Source organism: Muntiacus reevesi, chromosome 18, assembly GCF_963930625.1.
Source record: "Muntiacus reevesi chromosome 18, mMunRee1.1, whole genome shotgun sequence".
Lineage (NCBI taxonomy): Eukaryota > Metazoa > Chordata > Mammalia > Artiodactyla > Cervidae > Muntiacus > Muntiacus reevesi.
Genome location: NC_089266.1, coordinates 1,375,996 through 1,392,555, shown reverse-complemented (window position 1 = coordinate 1,392,555; position 16,560 = coordinate 1,375,996). Strand labels below are relative to the sequence as shown.

Sequence of the window (16,560 nt, the reverse complement as noted above, 5' to 3'; positions counted from 1 at the left end):
CACACACACACACACACCCTTTTTGGTAACATGTTTGTTTTCTGTGTCTGTGAGTCTGTCTCTGTTTAGTAAATCAGTTTATTAGTATCACTCTTTTAGATTACACATATGTTTGCTAAATGCTTTTCACATATGTTAGCTCAGGTATCCTAAAACCAAAACCAAAACTCCCCTCCCAAAGGAAAACTCACAAGGAGGGAGCAGCACTGTCACCGCTGAGACGGGGAGAGTGAAGCAGAGAAAGGTTACGTAACTGGCTTGAGATTGCACTCGAGTTCTGGGGTTCAGAGCCAGTCCACCTGGCAAGGAGCTGCATTCCTCCCCGCTAACCGCACTCCACTGCCGGTTCACCGGGTTATTCATTCTGTCCTCGCAGCGCCTGGACACACAGGTGTCACTTTGCATCCACTCACTTTTCTCCAGCGAGATGAGGAGACAGACGCTCAGAAAGTTCAAGCAGCTTGCCAAGGCCCACGCAGGGAGCTGGTGGCAGCCCAGTCAGGGATCCAAGTCGCGGGGCGCACTGTTCACGCCCCCGGCCTTGGTGCTGGGTCCTAGCTGGCCCTGGACCACACAGCACGCGGGCGCCCGGGGCGCGGCTCACCTGCGACGCCCCCGGCCCGCCGGCCCGCCACCGCCCCCTGGCGCCAGGTGGGCGCCAGCGCAGCGCTCGCCCGGGCGAGCGCGGCGCGCTGATTGGCCAGCGCGGATTCGGGGCTCCCTTGGGTGCGGGCCGGGGGCGCGGCGGGTAGTCTCGCTCCGCCCGGGCTCCGGGCGGTGGGCGCGCTCTCCGGGGGCTTCCCCTTCCGTCCCGTGCGTCCCGGTTCTGAGTCCCAGGGGCCAGGATGACCATCCGACACCAAGACCAGCAGTACAGGCCGAGGATGGCGTTTCTGCGCAAGGTGAGCGCGGTGTCATCCCCCGGGTCCGGGAGGAGAGCGGGGACCACCTCGGGGAAGTGCCGGCGGGGACGTGGGCAGGGCTGGGGGCGGCCCTCGTGGGGTGGGGGGCGTCCCTTGTGGTCTTAGTAACCGCATTATCTAAGCTTCCACGTCGCCTCTTGGTGCATGTTGGAATACGCGGGCCCGACTGTCCTGAGGGTGTCTACCTGCCACGCTTGCTCCAAGAAGCTTCCAGTGACCCCGGTGACCCACGGGGGGAACCTGCACAGGAGTGCACCTGACACTGCACTCCTTTCTTTCCCGTGATCGGGCCCCCAGCCCCTACGGCCACTTCGGCGCATCAGACTGCCCAAAGGACACTATGAAGATAGGTTTGACTACTGCCCCCATTTTACAGGTAAGGAGACTGAGGAGAGTGAGGACCAACACTGGAAGAACTGTCGGTGTGATACAGCAGTCTCCCTACAACGGTAGGAACATAATACAGTGTCTGATGGGAAAGGGATTCGGATTCTACTCCAGGAGTGGGGGAGGACCGTGGAGGAGCGCGCCTTGCATGTGAGAGAGAAGGATACTGCATCGGCTCTGCTGGGCCCAGGAGAGGCAGAATGAAGACCCAGGTGATGCATCTTGTCTGCAGGGAGCCCTCTCCGGTTGGTGGGAGCTCCCCCTGGCTGAGATCTCGGTGGAGAGTGCCAGCCACCTACTGTGAGAAGCACTGTGAGCAGTGGGGGGTGGGCGGGATGTTGAGGCCATCCCTTCTGATACTTTTGGTGACTGTCTGGATTCCTTGAAACATTTGCGGTCACACCTCAGTGAGCCAGAATCTGAGAGCTGTAGTGCCAGGCCTTCCCGAGGGGTCAGACAGGCCAGTGATGACCTCTGTTACAGCTGGGAAGTGTGGGCTGGTCATCTCTGTGTGTCTGCGTGTCTGTGTGTTGCCGAAGGGGTCTTCAGGAGGGATGCACACAGAGCACAAAGATGATGGGGGGCCCGGAGAAAGGCCACAGCAACAGCCTCTGTGGAGAGCTTTAAAGTCTAGGTAGGTCTTCTGTTGTTGGTGGATAGTTTCTGCTTAAGAAAAGGAGATCAAGATCGCTCTGAGATCCTAGGCGTCAGTCATATATATATATATATGTATATAAATTTTTTTAAACTTCGGATTGATAACTTTTACATTTAATTTTTATTTCCAGGTCTTGGTTGTGGCATGCAGAATTCTCTAACTGTGCATAGGAATTCTTTAGTGGAGGCATGTGGGATCTAGCTCTCTGACCAGGAATGGAACCCATGCCCCTGCACTGGGAATGTAGTAGTAGCCACTGGACCACCTGGGAAGTCACTGACTAGAACTTTTTTAAAGGGAACCATTTCAGTGGTTCCTTTAGTTTGGCTGGCATCGGTGCATCCTCTGGAGCCTGGCTGCCTCTGTGGGAACTGTGTAGGTTTCTGGCCCTATAGGATGGAGGAGCAGACACTGGGACAAGGACACTCTAATGTCTTGTTACTGTCCTTTGACAGGTTTTCCTTGAAACTGCAAGTTTAGTAACATACTATTAACAGTAAGTCACTTCAAAGCTCCCCTTGATAGAGGCTTGGGCCAAAACTGCCTCATTAAGAGATTCTGTTGTTACTTCAGTAACTATGTCATCGTGAATAAGATGTTCCTTGTACTGAATTTTATTCTATAATGTTAGGGCAAGTTTCTAGTGAATGTTACTTCATGCACACATACAACATTCTTGAGTGTTTCTTAGCAACCTTCTATTTATCGGAGGAAATGTTAATCATGTTTTACTAAAGTAGGTCCTTGAACAAATTTCCTAGGTTTGTCATTAAGAAGCCCTGAATTATTGAATTTCCACTTGGAACAATTTGTATTTTTTCCATGTAATTGTTTCTATGTTTTATAAATAATACATTGATAACACTGGCTCAATGATATTGAGACCCTATCTATTCATGATATATGTAGGAGGAAGGGCAAGGAAGGTTCACTTCCTTTTCCAAATGTTAATGGCTTGTAATACTTCATTATTTATGGACTGATTTCTCAAACATCTGTAAAACTGAAACCATCCTTACGGAAATCCAGTCAGATGATTTTCAAAACAGGAGTTCCGAAATGTCGTTTGAGAAGTGAGAGTGGCTCTTGCACAGGTCTGTACTCAGGTGAATGATTTATGTCAGCGTCTCCCAAAAGTGTGTTCTGGGAAAAAACCACAGTTGCTGGTGGGGAGAGGGGTGGCTATTAACAGGGTGTTACCCAAAAGTCTCTGAGGTCAAATGCTTGAAAACCACCAGGCTAAACAAAGGCAGGTGAGCTCCATTATTGCAGAGCTTCTCAGAACAGTTTAACATTCTATCAGTAACTGTGGTAAGAGACTGGAGTGCAGATCCCAAACTTACTTGTCCGTCTTTAATTGTCTCCTCAGGAGCACACTGTGTGAAAGCTTCTTTATGTGAAATATTCCCCAGTGCAGTCTTACAGTGTCAGAGAAGGTACATCTGGTTCACTGAAGAATGCATGCCACAGTAGTCACACGCAGCAGGCCAGGGTCACACACAGGACAGGGTCACACAGTAGGTCAGGGTCACAGGACGACAGGGTCACAGGAGGCCAGGGTCACAGCATGACAGGGTCTCACAGGAGGGCAGGATCGCTACGTTGCAGGAGACCACACACGGGAGGCCAGGATGGCCACTCCCACGCTGCTCACAGCTGAGGGCTCTGAGGGCACTCAGCCCGGGCGGTCAGCGGTGCCGGCGGCCAGCCGCTACTCGGAGGAAGCAGCCGGGTTCCGAACGGGTCTCCCGGCCAGGCCCACTTCCGGGCGGGGGCTCGGTTCTGAGAGCGCGGCCCGCGCCGGGGGCCCTTTCCGGGGCGCCGGCAGGGCCTTCTCCCCACACCTGCACGCGTGTGTCAGTTATATGAGTTTTACACGCGCGGCCGGTCTGACACGGCACGACGAGCCCTAGCTTGCGTCCTTTTAGGTCCGGTTTTCACCCTTCTTGTCCACGAACCAGTCGCCTCGAGGGGTTGGAACGAGGAGACAGGTCCACAGCGCTGGGGGTCGAGGGGCCGACCCCGAGCCACGCCCTCGGGAAGGGCGCTGGGAGTTGGGGGTCCCACCCACACTCCCTCCCTAGCGCGCCACGCCCAAGCTTCGGCGGGCGCAGGGAGGGGCCGAGCCGGAAGTGGCCGAGCCGGAAGTGCCCGCCGCCGGAAGCCTGCCGGCGGAGCCTGCCCTTCCTCTCTAGGGCTGGGGCGGTACCCGCGTCTCTGTGGTCCGGGCGCGGCGGGCGGCTGGAAGCGAACGCGGCACCGGGTTGTACGTTCTAGCCGGGTTGTGCGTTGGGGCCTTTCCCTGACCTTTGGCACCTGTGCGCGCCTGGCGCGCTGCAGGCAGAGTCGGGAATTGCCCTCATCACGATATTAAATGTGGAGCTGCGGGAACGCGACAGGGCCCCGTTTCTCACAGCGCGGCCGTAGGTGGTTTATCGACGTGATCTGGCGCCCGTGCGCTCACACAGATACTTAACTTTTGTTTATTTAAAGCGGTCTCACCCTTGAAGTAACTTGAGCCTGAAGCCCGGCCTGGCCGCTGGACCCTGTGTCCCTCGGGGTTCGGCCCCCGGCGCCCTGGGTCTGCGGGGCCGACAGACACAGCTTCCTTCTCTTCCCCGCGGGCCCAGTGGTTCGCCTGGGTTCAGAGGCTCCGGTTAGCACCCTCTCACTTGGATTTTCTGGTCCAAGAAGAGAACGGAAACTATACAAATACAGAACCTAGGAAAAGTAGAATCGTCTAGGTTTAAAAAACTTCGCAGCATCCAACACAAACAAAGGTGTGGTGAAATTAGTTCATTCTGGGCAAACGGCATGTAGATACGCACTCTTGTTGAAAGACTCCTCGGCGCGCTGTTATCAGAAGCCCCTGAAGGAGCTGAGGCTCTGACCCACCAGATGCCGTCTGTGGAGGACTGCAGGCAATCAGAGAAGCGGAGGGGGAGAGCGGAAAACCCGCATTTCTGAAGTGATGCTCCCATGGACGTCTGTCGGGTTTGCTTGCCCAACGCCCAGCTTTCTCTGCTGGGTTTTAGTATGATGAATTTTCTGTGGAAACCAGCTGGCGCTGTCCTCCGAGGTGGCGCAGGACCCCGGCGTGCCGGGTGGGGGCGCCCCAGCACGTCAGGGGGGTGAGGTGTGAGGTCAGAGGCTGGCTGCCCAGGTCCCAGTCCTGGGGGCCACCTCATAGGGGCTCTAAGAACGTCAGCTTATTTGTCCTCTTTACTCATTTTTTAAGGAAGACCTTGTTTTAAATTGTACAGTTGATTTACAATGTTGTGTTCATTTCAGGCGTACATCGGCGTGACTCAGCCATACACATGCATATAGCCACTCTTCAGAGTGTTTCCCCATGTAGGCCACTGCAGAGTGTTACACAGAGTTCCCTGTGCTCTACAGGAGGCCTTGTTGGTCATGTTTTATTGTTTTACTTTTATTTTGTGTTGGAGTGTAACCAGTTAGCAGTGTTGTGATAGCTTCGGGCGGCCAGTGGAGGGACGCAGCCACACGCACACACGTGTCCATGCCCCCAAACTCCCCTCGCGCCCAGGCTGCCCCAGAACCTGAGCAGAGTGCCTGTGGTACCGGAGGTCCTCCTTGGTTCTCCGTTTTGTATGTAGTAGTGTGTGTATGTTAATCCCAGCCTCCTGGCTTAACCCCCCACTTTCCACTCTCTTTACTCATTTGTTGACTGAGGGTATTTTTTTTTATTGGAGTATAAGTGCTTTACCACATTGGGGGTGTTAATGACAGACGTCTACTCCGAGACTGGGCCACACACTTGGGGAATGGGGCAGGTGTGCTGCGGCCTGTTACTGCAGGCCATGTGGTTTCATCTCAGCGTGCTCTCTTCAGCTTTCTGTTTTTTCCTTTTCTTTTTTGCCTCCCACATGGTCCCACATCGTCCACTGTGTCACCCCAGAAGTTTATTTTACATTTTTTTTTTCCTACTGGAAGACTGGCAGGACCATGTCTTCCGTGTGAGCTCAGTCGTATCCACCTCTTCCCGACCCCATGGCCTGTAGCCCACCAGGCTCCTTGGCTCGTTGGATTTTTTTTCCCCGGCAAGAATCCTGGAGTGGGTTGCCATTTCCTTCTCCAGGAGATCTTCCTGACCAAGGGATCGAACTCTCATCTCCTACTCGGCAGGCAGATTCTTTACCACTGAGCCCCCTGGGAAGCCAGGACCATGTCTTACTCACCTTTATACTATGGGTGCTTGACATGGTCCCCACCCCAGAAATGGTGCTCAGTCAAGTTTGTCGAACAAAACTGAATACTCCCTGACACAGAGCGGAGGGCACTGGAACAATGAATGAAAATGTAATGAATCTTAGAGGAGAAACAACAGGAAAATGGTGAAAACCATAGGAAACTAAACAACTTTCGTACCGAAAACGGCGCGATCCCTGGAGACTGGACTCCGTTTCTGCCTGGCCCTGGACTTGCTCTCCGATGGTGGGCAGGTGCTGGTGGTCAGCAGTCTTCTGGTGCCCGTGACTGGCTTTCTAAACAACTGCTGCTTTTTTCCTGCCTCAGAACCCATTTCTTCTCTGGGGACTGGCAGGAGAAACGACCACTGCCTTCGAAGAATCAACTCTACCCAAAGGTATCAGATATTGCCCTGTGAGCCCAATGATCAGGTGCGAAAGTTCACACACATGATGCAGAGCGGAGAGTGGGCCTCCTTAGGCACGGATGAGATGGATCCGGGCAGCCAGAAAACCCTTTTTAGAAAAAAATTATTTATTTATTTGTATTTGTTTTTGGCTGTGCTGGGTCTTCGTTGCTGCGCGGGCTTTTCTCTAGTTGCAGAGAACTGGGGCTGCTCTCCAGTTGCAGTGCCCAGGCTTCTCGCTGCGGTGACTTCTCTTGTGGAGCACGGGCTCAGTCAAAAACTGTGGAGCACGGGCTCAATCAATAATTGTGGAGCATGGGCTCGATCAGTAACTGTGGAGCACGGGCTCAGTCAGTAACTGGTACACGGGCTCAATCAGTAACTGGTACACGGGCTCAGTCAGTAACTGGTACACGGGCTCAGTCAGTAACTGGTACACGGGCTCAGTCAGTAACTGGTACACGGGCTCAGTCAGTAACTGTGGAGCACGGGCTCAGTCAGTAACTGGTACACGGGCTCAGTCAGTAACTGGTACACGGGCTCCGTCAGTAACTGGTACACGGGCTCCGTCAGTAACTGGTACACGGGCTCAGTCAGTAACTGGTACACGGGCTCAGTCAGTAACTGGTACACGGGCTCCGTCAGTAACTGGTACACGGGCTCCGTCAGTAACTGGTACACGGGCTCAGTCAGTAACTGGTACACGGGCTCCGTCAGTAACTGGTACACGGGCTCAGTCAGTAACTGGTACACGGTCTCAGTCAGTAACTGGTACACGGGCTCGGTCAGTAACTGTGGAGCACGGGCTCAGTCAGTAACTGGTACACGGGCTCCGTCAGTAACTGGTACACGGGCTCAGTCAGTAACTGGTACACGGTCTCAGTCAGTAACTGGTACACGGGCTCGGTCAGTAACTGTGGAGCACGGGCTCAGTCAGTAACTGGTACACGGGCTCCGTCAGTAACTGGTACACGGGCTCAGTCAGTAACTGGTACACGGTCTCAGTCAGTAACTGGTACACGGGCTCGGTCAGTAACTGTGGAGCACGGGCTCAGTCAGTAACTGGTACACGGGCTCAGTCAGTAACTGTGGAGCACGGGCTCCGTCAGTAACTGGTACACGGGCTCAGTCAGTAACTGGTACACGGGCTCCGTCAGTAACTGGTACACGGGCTCCGTCAGTAACTGGTACACGGGCTCAGTCAGTAACTGTGGAGCACGGGCTCAATCAATAATTGTGGAGCACGGGCTCAATCAATAACTGGTACACGGGCTCAATCAGTAACTGTGGAGCACGGGCTTGGTTGCTCTACAGCATGTGGGCTCTTCCTTGATCAGGGATCGAACCTGTGTTTCCTGCATTGGCAGGCAGATTTTTTTTTTTTTTCTTTTTTACCACTGAGCCACCAGGGAAGTCCCCAGAAAACCCTTTCTCAGGGATGACTGCCCAGCCTCCAGTGGTGATGCTGGGTGAGTGATATCACCATCTGTTTCTCTGCTGTGCAAGACTCATGTGGAGCCACATGGTCTGAGATTCAATAATTCTTAGAACAGACGCAAGCACTGAGTGTAGTGTAGATCTCATTTACAACATCCAGGACCATGGCCACTTAAGCTGTGAATATTCCAGTGACTCCTGGTCCCCTGGTCCGTGAGATAACCTATGTAGTTTATGGGATATTCTAGTTGCTAGAAAGTTTTTCACCGAATCTGTATGCAATGATGCCCTAATTCAGGTTATGCTAATTCTTAGCAAGCTTTGGTGCTGCAAAATAAATCCAGCAAATACAAAAAGACCTTCACCTCCCATCCAATGGCCCTGTGGTCACTGATGTCACAGCAATAGGAGCATTTACACTGCGGGAATCGGTGATGCCACAATCAGATCTGCCTCACGTCAGAACCAAAACCCAGCAACCGCCACTCACAAGCTGCAGGCTGACCGTGCCCTTGTCGAAACATAGAGTAGGAGGGGCTGTAGGTGTGCAGCAGTTATTCCCCCCAAATCTGCGTGGAAAAAATTCCACGTGGGCGGCACCTCTTCCGTGCTGAAGGAGGGGGGAGGAGGGAGACATGAGCAGAACATGCGACAGGGGAGATTTGGAGGGGAGAAAACCCACCGCGTGCTGGAGAAAAAGTAAATTTCAGGGATGGTAAGAGGGAGAGACTCCATGTCGAGGGGAAGTGAAACTACAGCTGACAATTCAGATCAGGCCAGATTGGGAGAGGATGAGCGTTTTCAGGGAGGTGATGAGAGCCATTGAAGATTTTTAAGGAAGGGAGGGGGCCTTATAAGAGCAGAACCTGGGAAAAATTATTTCTCTGACCTTGCACTTTAAAAAATTGAGATATAACTCACATACTATAAAATTCGCCCTATTAAAGTATACAGTTCAGTCATTTTACCTATTCACAAGGTGGTGCAACCATTACTACTGTCTAATTCCAGGACATTTTCATCAGCCCCAAGAAGAAACTCAATACTCATTAGCAGCCACTCTTCCCTCCACTAAATATTTGTACTTTTTACAAAACACCAAATTTGGTTACCTGTGAAGTGACTTGAATTTTGAACCCAGGAGAGTTTATGTGTTCCAGACATAAAGAGGAAAAGGGACAGTGGCTTTTCTGAAACAGAAGTGGCTTTTTCAAGTTTCTGTTGATATAACCAGACATTATCTATCTATCCATCCATCCATCCATCCATCTGTCCCATCAATGTTCTATCTAACTATTCTGTCTGTCTATCTATCTTTCTATCCATCCATCCATCCACCTACCCAGAAAGAGAAGAGAGAGTGAAAGAGAGAGAAGGCAATATTAGATCCATGCATGGGAGCAAAGAGCATGGCTGGAGCTGATCTTCAGACCCAGTATCTGGTTGCCATGGCAGCTCTGGATGTTAGAAGACAAGTCTTGCAGGGGTCATGTTTTTACCTGCGGGCATCTCCCGTGTCAGCCGTCTTCCTGTACGCTTCCAGACACTGCCATTCCTGGGGAAACCAAGAGAGAGCAGAAGGTGCATAAACTTGGAAAACCCCTTGCTCTGGAAAGCCCTAAGGAAGACCCTTGCTCTCCACGGCCCTCTGGGCTCTTCTCCGAGGATAGGGGTGGCGGCTGGGGCCCAGGGTTGTGGAGCCTGAGCCACCCCACAGGCAGGGGCGGCATCTGAGCATCAGGAGTGGGGCTCCCTCTTGCCACCGCCCCATCACGTGTGGCAGGAATGGTTGGGGCACGTGCATGATGGCATCCACTCTTCAGCCACGTGGAACCTTGGGCTGGCTGGTCTAAGGGCAGTGGGGCCTCGATTTGTAGGGAGCGCTAAATCCCACCGTCAGCCTTCGGGCTGATTGAGCTGTGTATTTTCCTTCACAAGTTAGAGTCTCGAGACTTCAAGACTGGAGAATAATTCTGAGTTCATCGAGCCTGACTCTTTCTTATTACTGAGCTGTGTATTTTCCTTCACAAGTTAGAGTCTCGAGACTTCAAGACTGGAGAATAATTCTGAGTTCATCGAGCCTGACTCTTTCTTATTACTCCTGAGAAAACAGAGACTCAGAGAGATCCTAGGTAACTCGATCAACTCCACCTCTCCCACTAATGGAAGTGTCAGAAAAGCGGGGTGGGGGCGTGGGGGGTGTCAGCAAGAGGGACAAAGGCCACAAGGAGCCTTTGGGGGGGGTAATAACATGCTCCCCGTCTTGACTGTGGGTGTAGTTTCCTGGGTGGATACACACACTGAAGCCCATCAGGTTGCTCACTTTAAATTCCTGCAGTTCAGTATGTCAGTTCTCACTCAATAAGGCTGCTAAAAAGAGTCACACATCCGGGGAGAGGCGGGGCAGGGACTAGCCAGGAGGTTCACGCTTCCCTGAAACCCAGTGCCCTCTTAAAACCAAAGCCTATTCGAAGTCGTGAAGATGCCTTTCCCCATAAAGTCACTTTTTCCCTTTTTTAAATTAAAAAAAATTAAGAATTGAAGTGTAGTTGCTGAACAATATAAGTTACAGGTGTGCAATATAGTGACACAATTTTAAAGGTTACACTCCATTGGTAGTTACTATAAAATATTGCCTATGTTCCGCGTCCTGTGCATACATCCTTGTTTTACACCTAACTCTAAGCACCTCTTACGCCCCCCGCACCCCGCTTCCCCCTCGCCCTCCGCCACCCCGCTTGTCTTTCCTCCCAGCGGAGCTCCATCCTGCCTAAGGGTTCGCCCCGGACCACAGAGCAGAGCATGCGGGCGCCCTGGACCACAGAGCTCGCGGGCGCCCGGGGCGTAACCGCACCTGCGGCGCCCCCGGCCCGCAGGCCCGACACCGCCCCCTGGCGCCAGGTGGGCGCCAGTGCAGCGCTCGCCCGCGCGGCGCGCTGATTGGCCGGCGCGGATTCGGGCTCCCGGGGGCGCGGGCCGGGGGCGCGGCGGGCAGCCTCGCTCCGCCTGGGCTTGGGGCCGCGGACGCGCTCTCCGAGGGCTTACCCTTCCGTTCCGTGCGTCCCGGTTCTGAGTCCCAGGGGCCAGGATGACCATCCGACACCAAGGCCAGCAGTACAGGCCGAGGATGGCGTTTCTGCGGAAGGTGAGCGCGGTGCCATCCCCCGAGGCTGGGAGGAGCGCGGGGACCACCTCGGGGAAGCGCCGGCGGGTCGTGGGCAGGGCTGGGGGGCTGAGGGGCAGCGCTGTGGTCGGTTAGCGCCCCTTGATGTTACTGAGTGACTGTTTCTCGTGTGTGTGTGTGTGTGTGTGTGTGTGTGTGTGTGTGTGTGTGTGTATCTGTCTGTCTGTCTGTCTGTCTCTCTGAGTCTGTATTGGCTAGGTTTCCTTGTAACCTGTTTACAGTGGAGAGTCTGCAGCGGGGCGATGGTCGGCTGGAGGCTGAAAACAACCTGTTACTTGGGAGAGGAGGCGCCGGAAGACAGTTTGGCGAGGCTGGGTCATTTCTGAGACAGTCTCCAGACATTGTTGGAAGGCGCCCAGAGAGTAAATCAACATACTAACAGTTTTCTGATTCAAAGCGGCAGTATTTAAAGTGTGTGTGTGTTTGTGTCTGTGGTTAGTGTGTCCACACAGAAATGGTGTGATTTGTAAGCTAGAGAGACACCCTGCTTCCAGCATCCCTAGGTTGCTCATTCAAGTGTGTGTGTTTGCGGCCTTTGGCTCTCTGGGCCAGCAGCAGAAGTCAGGACCCCGTGTTGCAGGGCTTCCTCAGACCAGGGCCCAGGCACTGGGCGTCCGTCCTGGGGGCTGCTGCCAGGGGGAGCGCATCTTGTGGGGTGATGTATTGGGGACGAAGTGGCTCATTGTGTTCTGGGCTCTTGAGATAGCTGGTATCGGAGGAGGTTGGTAGAGGCTTCCGTCCTGGGTCACTCACCCCCTCCCATCTGCAGTGAAGTGTCCTGTCTTAGGCTTATTCTGAGGAGAATTAGCCGAATCCTTTGTGACAGTAAGAGCTGCCCTGAACCCTTGCAGCTCAGCAAACTATTGTTGCCAAAACTGCCCTGATTTGTCTTGCAGTGTTTAAAGCTGGGCAGTTTGGGCTGCACTGGGACCTTGCTCACCCTTGGCCCACTGAGTTCAGTAAGCGCGTGCGTCTGCCAGGTGTAGAGGTGTGGGGCATGCAGCAGAGGTGCAGCGGCGTCTCCCTGGGGGAGAACACATATTAGAGAGTTGTTGTTGTTGTTTAATCAGTGGCTGAGTCGTGTCCGACTCCTTGAGGCCCCACGGCCTGCAGCACGCCAGACGTCCTTCACCACCTCTTGGAGTTTGCTCAAACTCAATTCCTTTAAGTTGGTGATGCTATCTGGATCCTCAGGTGGTGCAGCGGTCAAGGATGCCCCTATGAATGAAGGAAACCAGGGTCCGATCCCGGGGTCAGGAAGATCCCTGGAGAAGGAAATGGCAACCCACTCCAGTGTTCCTGCCCGGGAATGCTCATGGACAGGGGAGCCTGGCGGGTTGCAGTCCACGGGGTCCAAGAGTCGGACACAGCTGAGCACACACAGTGAAGAACGGCATTTAGGGAAACCCAAAGCTTGGACGTGGGAATCGTGCGGGGCCGTGGGGGAGCCTCAGGGAGTGGGGAACTAGCTTGGGCGGGCGCGAAGTCGTTGGTGGAAGGGCTGGTGGTGAAGGACGACTCACAGCTCAGGTCCGTACGCGTCTCCTGGAGATTTGGGGTTTGATTCGCTCTGTGTTCAGTGAGGAGCTGTCCAGCCGTTTAAAGTCAGGGAGGAATAAAGCCCATTGGTTCCCATGTTAGAAAAACAATTCTGATTAGGGGGGAGGGGGGCCTCTCTACTCTGGTGGCACTTTCAAAGCTATAGCCATCATATCACCAGTCTTAGAGCTTCTGATTTACTTCAGTTCAGTTCAGTTCAGTCACTCAGTCGTGTCCGACTCTTTGCGATCCCATGAACCGCAGCACGCCAGGCCTCCCTGTCCGTCACCAAGTCCCAGAGTCCACCCAAACCCATGTCTATCAAGTCGGTGATGCCATCCAACCATCTCATCCTCTGCCGTCCGTCCCCTTCTCCTCCTGCCCTCAGTCTTTCCCAGCATCAGGGTCTTTTCAAATGAGTCAGCTCTCCGCATCAGGTGGCCAAAGTATTGGAGTTTCAGCTTCAGCATCAGTCCTTCCAGTGAACACCCAGGACTGATCTCCTTTAGGATGGACTGGTTGGATCTCCTTGTAGTCCAAGGGACTCTCAAGAGTCTTCTCCAGCACCACAGTCCAAAAGCATCAATTCTTTTGCGCTCAACTTTCTTTATAGTCCAACTCTCACATCCATACATGACCACTGGAAAAACCATAGCCTTGACTAGACGGATTTACTTAGGAGGTAATTAAGTCATTAAGTCTGTGGAGCCCAAACATGGGTGTTTTTGAAAAGAGAAGCTTCCCAGGTGATTTGAATGTACGGTGCACAGAAAAGGCCTTGGGATGCTGAGTGACATCTGGGGATGTTGTGGGGAGGGGGCTGCTCCTGGCATCTCGGGGGGGGGGGTGCTGCCAGACCCCCCCGGGCACAGGACGTCTGGCCCCCACATGTCAGCAACAGCGCTGGGGGGCGCCCTGGAGGCTGGGGACCCCAGGCACAGGCAGAGCCGGGTGACCGAGCCTGGGAGTTGGGGGAGGTGACACGTTCCCCGGAGGCCAGGTCCACTGGGGGTGGGAGACTCGGCAGAAATAATCGCAGAGCCCAAGAAGCTGGCGGGCCCTGGGGGTGCCTCCTGGGTGTCTGTCCGTTGGGCAGAGCAGGTTTTGGGGAGGGGCCCGTCTGGGAGTGGTGCCCCCGGGGGTTGGAGAGCCGGGGGTGATGTGACCCGGTGTCTGCTGGCCCCTGGCGTGCCAGCTCCTTTGTCGGAGCCTTGTCCCTGTTGGCTGACAACCCCGCGGTGCTGCTCCCTTGCCCGCTTTCTATACAGAAAAGGGCTGATGATTATCATCCCCCGGGGAACCTTCTCGTGCTTGGAGGAAAATTCCAGCCCCTGATCTTGCCCCGTGAGTGACAGCTCCCTCCTGCAGGAGCGGCGTGGGTGTGGGAGGTGGGCTGCCGTTCCCGCTCCTGGTGACACTGGCGTTCCCTGTCATGCCTGCGGTCACGCCCAGCACGTGGCCTCCAATGCCCCCATCCCGCCCCCAGCCCAGGGTCACCCGGGGTCAGGCAAGGCTCAGGTCCCCCTCCATCCTTTTGCTGCCCAGGATCGTGGGGGGCTGAGTCTGGGAGGCTGGGGGCGCTGACGTCTGGGGTGCAGGCGGCCGTCCCCCCGGGTCTCTGGGCCCCCAGACACAGAGAGGAGCAGGGGGTAGTTGGCAGCAGTTGGAGCTGAAAGGCAGGTCCTCTCACCTGCTGAGGACCTGGGGACCCGTCTGTGGTGGGCACGGGGCCTTCCTGCCGGAGGCAGAGCTGGCACCCAGGTCTGCACGGCTGTGCTGGGCCATCATGGCAGAGATGGGGCCCGGAGTGCACGCCCCGGACGGGGTGTGGGAGGTGGTCTCCGGGCGGCTCTGTGCGTGCCCGCGGGGCTGTCCCCTGATGATATTCTCACGCTGTGGATGCCCCCCCCCCCGCCCGGTGTATGTGTGTGACAGTCGCTCAGTCGTGTCCGACTCTTTGCGACCCCGTGGACTGCAGCCCGCCAGGCTCCTCTGTCCGTGGGGTTTCCCGGGCGAGAATACAGGAGTGGGCTGCCGTTTCCTCCTCCAGGGCATCTTCCCGACCCAGGGACTGAACCCGTGTCTCCTGAGCATCTCCTGCACTGCAGGCGGACTCGTGACCGACTGAGCCGCCAGGGAAGCCCCTCCGTGTGTGTCCGAGTCCTCACCTCGCCTCTTCAGTGGACCGCAGCCGGGCCCAGCCTAATGACCTCCTTTTAACTCGGTCCCCTTTGCAAAGACCCCGTCTCCCGATCCAGTCACAGTCCGAGGTTCTCGGGGGCCAGGACCTCAACCTGTGAATCGAGGAGTAGGTGCCATCAGAGTCTCTCGGAGATGGGACCACCAGCCAGAGTCCTGTGGCTTCCTGCCTGGAGAGACCCCGGGGGACTTCCCTGGGGAACGTTCTGAGAACGGTGGACCCAAACCCCGAGTGCTCTCCAGGTCCCCGTGCTGCTCCCCCTCCCCCAGCCCCCCTTTTCTGAGAAGTGTGGCATCTGCCAGGGAGAAATCTGACTCCCCTCACTGTGTTTTTAAAATAACTCTCATTATTCCTCCTCTGAAGGTTATCTTCAAACCCTTTGTAACTAGATTTTTTTTTTTTTTTCTGATGCAAAGAGAAGGAATCAAACTCCCTGACTTTCTGCTGGAGAAACTCAGGTTTCTAACTCATAACTTGGGTTTCTATTTCTTCTCCAATGTATGGGCACCTGGACTCCATGAAGTGCTGCCATTTCATCTCATACAAGTTTTGGGATAAACGTGGACTTTCTTCTGGGAGTTAACGTGGGAAATGGGGCAGCGGGGCGCCGGGCTCTCGTGTCTGAATGGCGGGCGACCCTGGGAGGAACAGGCGCGTCCCAGGTTCATGGGCGGGCGTGAGTCCAGAAGTGGTGCCTCCTGCAGCCCGAGGCGCCTCGGTCCCCGCCGCTGTCCAAGAGAAGCACCCTCCCCCAGCCTCCGGGGGCGTCTCCTCCCGCCCCTTTCCTGTGAGCCGCTCGGCCGGCCCAGCGGCCTGAGACGGCAGTGGGCTCCTGGTTGTAAGCGCCCCACGTTCCTCTTGGCGTCTTTTGCTCCCTCGGTGCTGCTCAGCTGACCCGGGCGGTTCTGTCTTGCAGATCGAGGCCCTCGTGAAGGACATGCAGGACCCAGACACAGGGGTCAGAGTGCGGAACCAGAAGGTCACGGTCATCAGCATCCCTCACGCCATGACGGGTAAGGTATCTGGCAGTTTGGCCTTGGCCTGAACAGACCACACACAGGTGCTGGCAAACTAGAGCTCACGGGCCAGAAGCAGCCCCTGTCCTGTATTTGCGAATAAACTTTTATTGGAACAGATCCACGTCCCCATTTATGTATTGTCAGAGGCTGCTCTTGCACTGCAGTGGCAGAGTTAACACGCACACACTCCCCCCACACACACGAGTCCAGCGTCCAGCCTCTCATCCCTTGTCTGGTGTGTGAGCCGCTGTCCTTCCTGGCACCTGGGGCCCCCTCGGTTCCCGGATTTGGGGCACTGCCCACTCAGCCACGATCCCCCTCGTTTCTCCTACACGGGTGAATCCCAACCGCAGTCAGAGGCCCGGGGGAGCCCTGTCATGCCGCATCAGCGCTGATCAGAGCAGACTGGGTCAGCGCCACTGCCTCCTCGGAGAGCAGGTGACCGGGACTTAGGGGACGACAGGGCTGACGTGCAAGCTGAGATCAGCACAGATCACGCGGTGGACGCCCCGGGAGCCCCCTAATCCCATCTGATCTATTTCAGGAAGCGCCCAAGTGGATGCGAAAGTCCTCGGCTCCTTGGTGGGGAGTGCTA

At 55.1% G+C, this 16,560-nt stretch overlaps 1 protein-coding gene across 1 annotated transcript in view; it reads left to right on the top strand.

Annotated features, from left to right (window-relative positions):
* The first annotated feature begins 543 nt into the window (after positions 1-543).
* Positions 544-16,560, top strand: part of RGS9 (regulator of G protein signaling 9) — a 63,414-nt gene continuing 47,397 nt past the window's right edge. The window contains exons 1-3 of the mRNA XM_065910073.1: positions 544-902; positions 1,300-1,372; positions 15,863-15,959. Of these exons, the coding sequence (XP_065766145.1) occupies positions 15,884-15,959 (76 nt within the window). The 5' untranslated portion in view covers positions 544-902; positions 1,300-1,372; positions 15,863-15,883. The remainder of the gene's footprint in view (positions 903-1,299; positions 1,373-15,862; positions 15,960-16,560) is intronic.